Below are 9,108 nucleotides of genomic sequence, written 5' to 3' on the forward strand. Positions count from 1 at the left end.
GACGTTTTTATTTATTTTTTCTAATATCTTTTTGCTGATTTTTCCAATTTCAGATTTGTATGGATTTATTAGTCTACATTTAGGATTATTTTTGAAGTCAGGCTTGTGATCTTTTAATGTGATGAACGCTTCTCTTCTTGGTGCTATATCGATTCGATCGCTAAGGTCAAGTCTGTTCGCTATATTCTTATCTTCTTTTGTGATCTCTTCGGTTCTATGTGTTCTGTCTTTCTTATAGTCTTTGTTGATTTGTTTGTGTGTCATTTTATCATATTCCTCAGGTGTCATTTTATAATAGTTGTTGGATTTGTCGGCTGGTATCAGAAGTTGTTTTTCTTTGTTTATTTTCTTCACATCGTTAGTCAGTTGGTTTTGGAAGTTGTTATTTTTGTTTTTGAACTGCACACTTTGAATGAGATCTAAAAGTCCGTCTTCTAATTTTTTTAATTCAGGTATTGGGGGGGGGGGTGAATTTGTAGAGTTGAAGCCGTACGTTTTTTTGTGGGTGGTTTCTAAATGTGGGTTCAGAAAAAAGAATGTTCTCCATCGTAGATTCTTGACAAATGTTTCTGTTCTTGCTATTAGTGATTTAATGTAAGATTTTCTGTTGCAGGTAGGGATATTCTTTGTAGAATATGGGAAAGTAGTAGGTCTGTCACAACTACAACATACACACACATACATCGGCCTCTATAGAGATGACGGACTCGCTATAACCAACAGACGACCAAGAGCGAACGAAAACATCAAAAAACAAATCTGTAAAATATTCCAAAACAACAATTTAAAAATCACGATAGAAGCAAACAAAAAAACAGTTGACTTCCTCGACATCACATTCGACATAAAATCCAATTCATTCCAACCGTTCAGAAAACCAAACAACACCATTAGCTACATTAATAAAAACAGCAACCACCCCCGTCCCGTCATTGAAAACATACCAAAAAACATTGCACTGAGGGTGAGCAAACTTTCGGAAAACAGAGAGATATTCAACGTCGCAGCCACCCCCTACAAAGAAGCACTCACAAAAAGTGGATACAACACACCATTTGTATACACAGACGCCTCCCTCTCATGTAAACCCCAACACACAAGTGAAGAACATAAAACAAGAAAACGACACATAACTTGGTTCAACCCACCTTCCGACATAAACGTCAGCACAAACATAGGACAGCAGTTCCTGAAACTAATTGATACACACTTTCCAAAAAACCACAAGCTACATAAAATTATCAACAGGAATACCATAAAAATAAGTTACTCGTGTATGCGCAACATAGAACAAATAATTTCAAGCCACAACAAAAAAATATTAATAAACCACCGACAAGAGCAAAACCCACCCACTAGAAAATGCAACTGCAGAAATAAAGAACATTGCCCGCTAAACAAACAATGCTTAGAATCAAGTTTAATTTACCAAGCCACAGTCACAGAAACTAAAACAAACAAGCAAGAAAAATATGTAGGACTAACAGAAAATAATTTCAAAACAAGATACAACCTCCACACCTCAACATTTAGAAACACTAACAAAAAAACATCCACAAAACTCAGCGAACATATTTGGAAATTAAAAGACAACAAAATAGACCACAACATTTCATGGAAAATTTTATCTAAAGCAACAGGATACACACCAACATCAAAACAATGTAGCTTATGCCTGGAAGAAAAATATACCATAATCAAACAACCTCATGAAGCCACACTCAACATGAAAAATGAGATCTACGGAAAGTGTCCCCATCGGCGCAAATTCCTCTTAATTAACTTCAAACCGGAACCACTTCAAGAAACAACAACAGTCAACAAAACAACTCAGTCCTGAAGATGGCAAATTAAGCCTGAAACATCGATGTAGACTGCCCCAAACATTGTGGTAAATATTTTAAATAATAATTCGCTCCATTACTACATGTCGAGCACTTTTCGTACCATATTTGTATCAAACACGATTCAATTCCATATAGATAGATAGATAGATAGATAGATAGATAGATAGATAGATAGATAGATAGATAGATAGATAGATAGATAGATAGATAGAGATAGAGAGAGAGAGAGAGAATGAGATGACGTAATTAGTATCAAAACTATATATATATATATATATATATATATATATGTATATATATATATATATATATATGTATGTATATATATATATATATATATATATATATATATATATATATATATAATATATATATATCAAGAATAGGGTAGGGGGATGGAGGGAGGGTGGAGGCGCAGAATACTAGACAGTCCCCTGCCTCCGCTGTTAAGATATTGAAAAAATGGAGAGAAATAGATATATATATATATATATATATATATATATATATATATATATATATATATATATATATATTGAGAGAAAGAGACAGACACAAAGAGAGAAAGAGAGAGAGAGAGAGAGAGAGAGAGAGCGAGAGAGAGAATGAGAGAGAGAGAGAGAGAGAGAGAGAGAGAATGAAGGTGGGAGAACGGGAGTGGATGGATGCGTTTCAAAGTTATATTTAAAATAGAGGAGGGTGATAAATTAAATATAGAGATAATAATTTAAAAAAACACAACAAACGATATTATTCTAAAATAAAGAAAGAAAGAAAACTTAGCTTACAATTCCTCATTGAATCACTTTGACTTTGATGAAATTCGTTTTTATTTTAGGTAACAGGTAAAAAGTGGGGGAACCAAGATCGCTGGTAGGAGTATTGATACTATTACGTCATCTCATTCTCTCTCTCTCTCTCTCTCTCTCTCTCTCTCTCTCTCTCTCTCTCTCTCTCTTCCATTGCACACACACACACACACACACACACAAACACACATTTACAAATTTTCGCCGAAATTATTATGGCAATATAATATAAATATATATGTATTCTGTGTTTATTTGAGAAAGGCCAAAGGCCGAAACGTCGTTTGTTTTGTGTTGTTCATTCATGAGTCAGATTTACTCCCTTTATCTTTATCTCCACCCGACAGCTACCTAGTTCGACTACCCGCCGCGCCGTGTGACCTTGAACATTTTGCAAGGCTGCACTGCGGCTGACACCTGGGTTATTCCAGTCTTCCTTTGAATAGAAAAATAATTAAGCTTTATATAGCGCAATATCCACTAAACGTGCTCAAAGCGCTTTACAAGGGGTCCCTGGTCAAAAGCAACATTTAACATGTAGGACGGGACATGCCGCCTGTTAGGCGATATTACAATTTTTCGGACAAAGACAACGCTGTTAACGACCAGGTATTCATTTTACACCAGAGTACGGTGAGATAATGTGAGTAAAGAGCCTTTTCCAAGGACTCAACTATGCGCCGAGCGCGAGGCTCGAACCCAGGACCTTCCGATCCGAAAGCGAGTGTCATACCACAAGACCACATAGACCTTTATGACATGTTATCCTTGAGTTTGAATCAAGGGAAATATATATATATATTATATATATATATATATATATATATATATATATATATATATATATATATATATATGTATTACAGAGACTTGCAATGAGCCGCCTCCGCCCCTAGCACACGGGTATCGACTAATCCAAGCCCTTTCCGGCAATGCCGAGGAGCCAATGGTTTATGAGTATCGACGATTCCAAGAAATTTCCGAGGGAGGCAGAGCTATGTATTACTGCGATAATGGCTTTACATTGGTAGGGATGCACCAAGAATACATGGAGTGTCGGAATGGAACATGGGTCGGTGGAAACCCCATATGTAAACAACGTAGGTTTGGTTGGTTTCTCTGTCTGGGTTTTGTTGTTGTTGTTGTTGTTGTTGTTTGTTTGTTTGTTTGGTTTTTGTTTGGGTGGGGCGTTTCTCTTTTCTCTTTGTTTATTTTCAAAAAATTGTTTTGTTTGATTATTTGTTTTTGGAGTGGGTATTAAATAAAATGTCACCAATCGCCTCACCAATATTATTTGTATCCTTTTCATCATCATCATCATCATCATCATCATCATCATCATCATCATCATCATCATCATCATCATCATCATCATCATCATCATCATCATCATCATCATCATCATCATCATCATCACACATTCATCATCAACATCATCATCACATCATCATCATCATCATCATCATCATCATCATCATCATCATTATCACATCATCATATATCACAGTATCATCAGTATATAGTAGTATAGAGTAGTATAGTAGTAGTAGTAGTAGTAGTAGTAGTAGTATAGTAGTAGTAGTAGTGTAGAGTAGTAGTAGTAGTAGTAGTAGTAGTAGTAGTAGTAGTAGTAGTAGTAGTAGTAGTAGTAGTAGTAGTAGTAGTAGTATAGTAGTGTAGTAGTAGTAGTAGTAGTAGTAGTAGTAGTAGTAGTAGTAGTAGTAGTAGTAGTAGTAGTAGTAGTAGTAGTAGTAGTAGTAGTAGTAGTAGTAGTAATAGTAGTAGTAGTTATTTATTTATTTAGTTATGTATTTATTTATTTATTCATTCATAAATATTACTCATTTATTTTTTCACAGGGATGTGCCCACCGTTGTTCCCAGGAAAGCTTCAAAATGGCCAAATTTTTAAGATAGAAATGAACAAATTGCTGCCCTTCAATCCGGCCATGACCATAGAACACGGAGAGACAATCCTGTTCACCTGTGACAAAGGCCATGGACTAATGGGACCACGGTACGTTAAATGTGTCCATGGCGAATGGTCCAACCTCGACCTACCCGAGTGTTCGCGGTTAAACAACACAGGCTTAAACAAACAGTCTCGCTTTTTCGAAGTCAACGTACTTCCACTGTACGAGAAAAAATGAATTTGTGGCCCAGCTCGTCAATCTGGTATAACGATTATATGTGTCCAACCGTCTCCAAACGGTATTTGTCGAGGTGAATTGAACCTCGAAAACTGTGTATAAAATAAACAATTATGTATGATACAAACGTGTGCTTTGTTGCAATGTATAATAATTGTATTGATTCTCCTCCATAGCGAATAGATTTTAACCCTGAATTTCATAATTTTGGCTGGAAATACAATTTCGAGCATCTATATGGCTATGTGGTCTTGTGGTCTGACACTCGCTTTTGGATCGGAAGGTCCTGGGTTCGAGCCTGGCTGGGCCCATAGTTGAGTCCTTACAAAAGGCTCTATACTCACATTCTCTCGCCGTACTCGGGTGAAAAATGAGTACCTCACCGTTAACAGCGTTGTCTCTGTCGGAAAAAAATTGTAATATTGTCTAACTGGCGTCATGTCTCGTTCTACGTGTTACGTGTTTGTTTTTTTTTTTTTTGTCAGGGACCCTTTGTAAAGCGCTTTGAGCACGTATAGTGGATATTGCGCTCTACAAAAACTCAAGTTTTTTTTCAGTATTTTCTTTTAATGGGATGCAGAAGTCGCGACGTCACACCTTCCTCTTTTCCGGTTCAAAATTCATTGGAAGTGTCATGTGACCAGTCATTTGGAGGACAAACAATAAATGGTTTACATATTGAATCATATAATTAAAACAATTATGCCCTTCCGCTACGACATCATAATATACCGTCGCCTAGGCATTCTACGAAGGTATATAGACAATTCACCAAACAAGATGTCTGATGTCAACAGGAATCACCCGGCTCGAACCTGGGACCTTCCTGGTCACAGTGCAATGCCTTAACCAGTAACTTAGTAGCTGGATGTATAGGCAGATTCTTATGATTACTAAAAGAGCGAGGATGGATGATCTTTATTGACGACAAGCATTTATTTAGGCTAGAAAATATGATGCCATCATTTTAAAACCAGAAGATCAAACGGAGGAATGGTTTCACAATTCCTATGAGATTGGAACCAGTATTTTGACATCATACCATTGTCGTCTATTAATCAAGTGCGGCTATGTGGTCTCGTGGTATGAGAATCAACTTCGGATTGAAAGGTCTCTCCGTTCGAGTCCCGATTTGAGCGGCGAATAGTTGTGACCTTGGAAAAGGCTCACATCCACTCACCATACTTAGGAGTAAAATGAGTATCTGGTCGTTAACAGCGTTGTTTCAGTCTGGAAAAAAATGTAATATCGGCGAACAGACGCCGTGTATCGTCCCACACGTTAAGTGTTACTGTGAGATCCTTGTAAAGCGCCTTGAGCACGTTTAGTGGCTATTGTCGCTATCTAAAAGCTCGAGTTTTTAAAATCCCGATATATAAGTATCGCTTTGGTACTGTGGGTCATATATATATATATATATGAATAGATGACTTTGAAATCTTGCTATGTCACAACATGATGGAAAACGAGTTGACAACACTCAAGCAATCAATTGGACTCCATGGAACCATCAGGGTAAATTTGAAGGTAGGTACAAAATACTCAGGGTATTGTTCTATGAGACAAACAAAGGAGTCTTTTCTGAGCCATTTATTGGCCCAACGAGTTTATCCCGGATTCTTTTATAAACAGTGTGAGCCTAGAGCTGTATTGTGTAGAACAGGCGCGATATAGATAAATTACATTATTATTATTATTATTATTATTATTATTATTATTATTATTATTATTATTATTATTATTATTATTATTATTATTATTATTATATTGTTTTATCATTATTATTATTATTATTATTATTATTATTATTATTATTATTATTATTATTATTATTATTATTATTTTATCATTATCAATTATTATTATCATTATTATTATTATTATTATTATTATTATTATTATTATTATTATTATTATTATTATTATTATTGTTTTATCATTATCAATTATTATTATCATTATTAAATACCATGAAACGGACAAGACCAATTGTTTGCAACCCTTTGGATAGGAGTCTAGTCAGTTGCAAAGAACTTTCCGCCGGATCTAACAAAGCCAGCAATCCAATCACTGCTGGGTGAACAGGGATGTGTGTGTGGGGTGGGGGGGGGGAAGGGTCAGAAAAATATCTTGACTGCAGCCACAGTGTGAAGAGGGTGCCCTACCAACTGAGCTATCATGACCTCCATGAAGCAAGCAAGGCAAGTTTTTTTTTAAGAAGGTATGTATAAAACTTGCCATGCATAGCAGAAAGAAAAAAGAAAAGAAAAATATCCTCCCAATTTCTTTGTTTGGCTCGAGGTAAGCTGATTTTTAAAGATTATTTTCTCTTCTTTCTGTGTTGTCTGACACTGTATCATACACATCTGTTCATATTTTTAGCTTACACCAGTTCCTGCTTCCTTATTTGTATTTTGATATTTTCAAAACAAGACCTTGTATTTTCCACTTTGAGTCATTCATTAAATGACAAAAAATTACAGTTTTCCTTAAATAATGAAAGAGCGGCTTAGGAGGTCTTGCAAATCGACCCATGGTGTTCGAGCAAAGAAGACGAACCTGAGCTTCATTCCCCACAGGTGTCCACTTTCCATAGTCCAAGGTTAACTCCTCGCTTGTTTCAACCTCAAATAGTCTCGGCTTCACTCTCCACAGAGTATCTTCTTCTTCAGCCTTGAGTTCACTTTCCATGTGGGCCCACCTCTCGTAGTCCCGGGTTCACTCACTATTTGTATCGCATCTTATAGTCAGGTGGTACCCACCTCCCATAGTCCCAGGTTCATTCTCCACGGGTGCCCACCTCCCATAGTCCTAGTTTAACTCTCCACCGGTATCCACCTCCCATCGACCCAGTTTCATTCCCCACTGGATGCCTTTTCCCATATTCCCAGGTTCACTACCCACTTGTGTCCAACCCATTTAGTCTCGGGTTCACTCTCCATTTGGTGTTTTTATTCTCAGCCTTGTGTTAATTTATTATTAGTGTCCACATCCTACAGTCCCGCGTTCACTCTCCACTTGTATCTCACCTTACTGTCATCTGATCATTCACCATTGGTGTCCATTCCCATTGCTCCCGGTTCATTGCCCACTGGTGTCCACCTCAAACATTCCTATGGGTGCCCACATACCACTGTCCCTGGTCTATTCCCCACTCCTGTCACCCCATTGGTGCCACCATAGCTCCGGCTTTAAATCCCACTGGTATCGATCTCCCATAGCCCCAGGTTCATTTCCCTATGATATCCTCCTCCCATAGTCCCAGGTTCGTTCCCCACTGCTGCCCGCATCACATAACTTTAGACGGTTTTGGTAGATTTCGTTAAAAAAAAAAGAAGTACCCTTCTGGGTTCACTACCCGATGGTGTCTACCTCCCACATTCCCGACTTCACTGTCCACTGGTATCTAACTCTCATAGTCTCAGGTTAATTCCCCTCTGATGTCCACTTCCCATAGTCCGGCTTCAACTCCCACGGCTATCTATCTCCCATAACTCAAGGATCATTTCCTTCTGATATCCTTCCCCCACTGTGCCAGGTTCACTCCCCACTGGTGTCCACTTCCCTGAGTCCCTGTTTCACTCCCCACTGCCACCCACTTCCCATAACTTCAATAGATTTCGGAAATATGAAGTACCCTTTTGGGGTCACTCCCACCGGTGTCCCAATCCCATAATTCTGGCTTCACTCTCCACTGGTATCTACCTCTCGTAATCCTAGGATCTTTCCCCATTGATGCCCATCTCCAATAGTCTAGGGTTAATTCCCCTCTGGTGCCCACCTCCCATATCCCGGCTTCAATTCCCATTCATTCAATTCCATCTCCCATAGTTCCAATTCACTTCACACTAAGATCTTCCTCACTCCCACTTGGAGCACCGTCCATTATGCGCATCAGAGGGGTATCCCCATTCCCTCTCTCTTTGATCTTACTCAGCCAGTTTCCCGTAATCGTCTCCCTCCGGACACCGGGGGGCTGGATCGCTGCCATTATCGGGCCCCATTCTCTAGGAGTTGTTGCTAGCGTTCCTGACACTATGGGCATCGAATTGCGAAGTTTTACATCCACCTTCTTAACGTTTCTGCTTCCCCACCTCCTCATCCTCCATCACCACCACCACCACCACTACCACCTTCCTCCCCTTCTTCTTCTTCTTCTTCTTCTTCTTCTTCTTCTTCTTCTTCTTCTTCTTCTTCTTCTTCTTCTTCTTCTTCTTCTTCTTCTCTCTCTCTCTCTCTCTCTCTTCCAACAACTCATCGTGTCATTTCACCAACCCAATCGACTTGATTGTCCGTTGTCAAC

At 38.3% G+C, this 9,108-nt stretch overlaps 1 protein-coding gene across 1 annotated transcript; it reads left to right on the forward strand.

Moving 5' to 3' along the window:
• The first annotated feature begins 1,307 nt into the window (after positions 1-1,307).
• On the forward strand, positions 1,308-4,911 carry LOC144979309 (membrane cofactor protein-like). The gene is made up of 3 exons (XM_078925939.1): positions 1,308-1,891; positions 3,523-3,756; positions 4,516-4,911. Exons 2-3 carry the CDS (start codon positions 3,603-3,605, stop codon positions 4,803-4,805), a joined length of 444 nt encoding a protein of 147 aa, XP_078782065.1. The 5' UTR covers positions 1,308-1,891; positions 3,523-3,602; the 3' UTR covers positions 4,806-4,911.
• Positions 4,912-9,108: the final 4,197 nt, after the last annotated feature.

This window comes from Berghia stephanieae, chromosome 9 (assembly GCF_034508935.2).
Source record: "Berghia stephanieae isolate SIO BIC M18660-M18661 chromosome 9, UCSD_Bste_1.3, whole genome shotgun sequence".
In the NCBI taxonomy this organism is placed as follows: domain Eukaryota; kingdom Metazoa; phylum Mollusca; class Gastropoda; order Nudibranchia; family Aeolidiidae; genus Berghia; species Berghia stephanieae.

Bases quoted from the DNA above. Each gene is read 5' to 3' on its own strand.
- LOC144979309 (XM_078925939.1), top strand. From the start codon at position 3,603: ATGGTTTATGAGTATCGACGATTCCAAGAAATTTCCGAGGGAGGCAGA. The intron at 3,757-4,515 runs GTAGGTTTGGTT...ATTTTTTCACAG, and splicing joins AAACCCCATATGTAAACAAC to GGATGTGCCCACCGTTGTTC.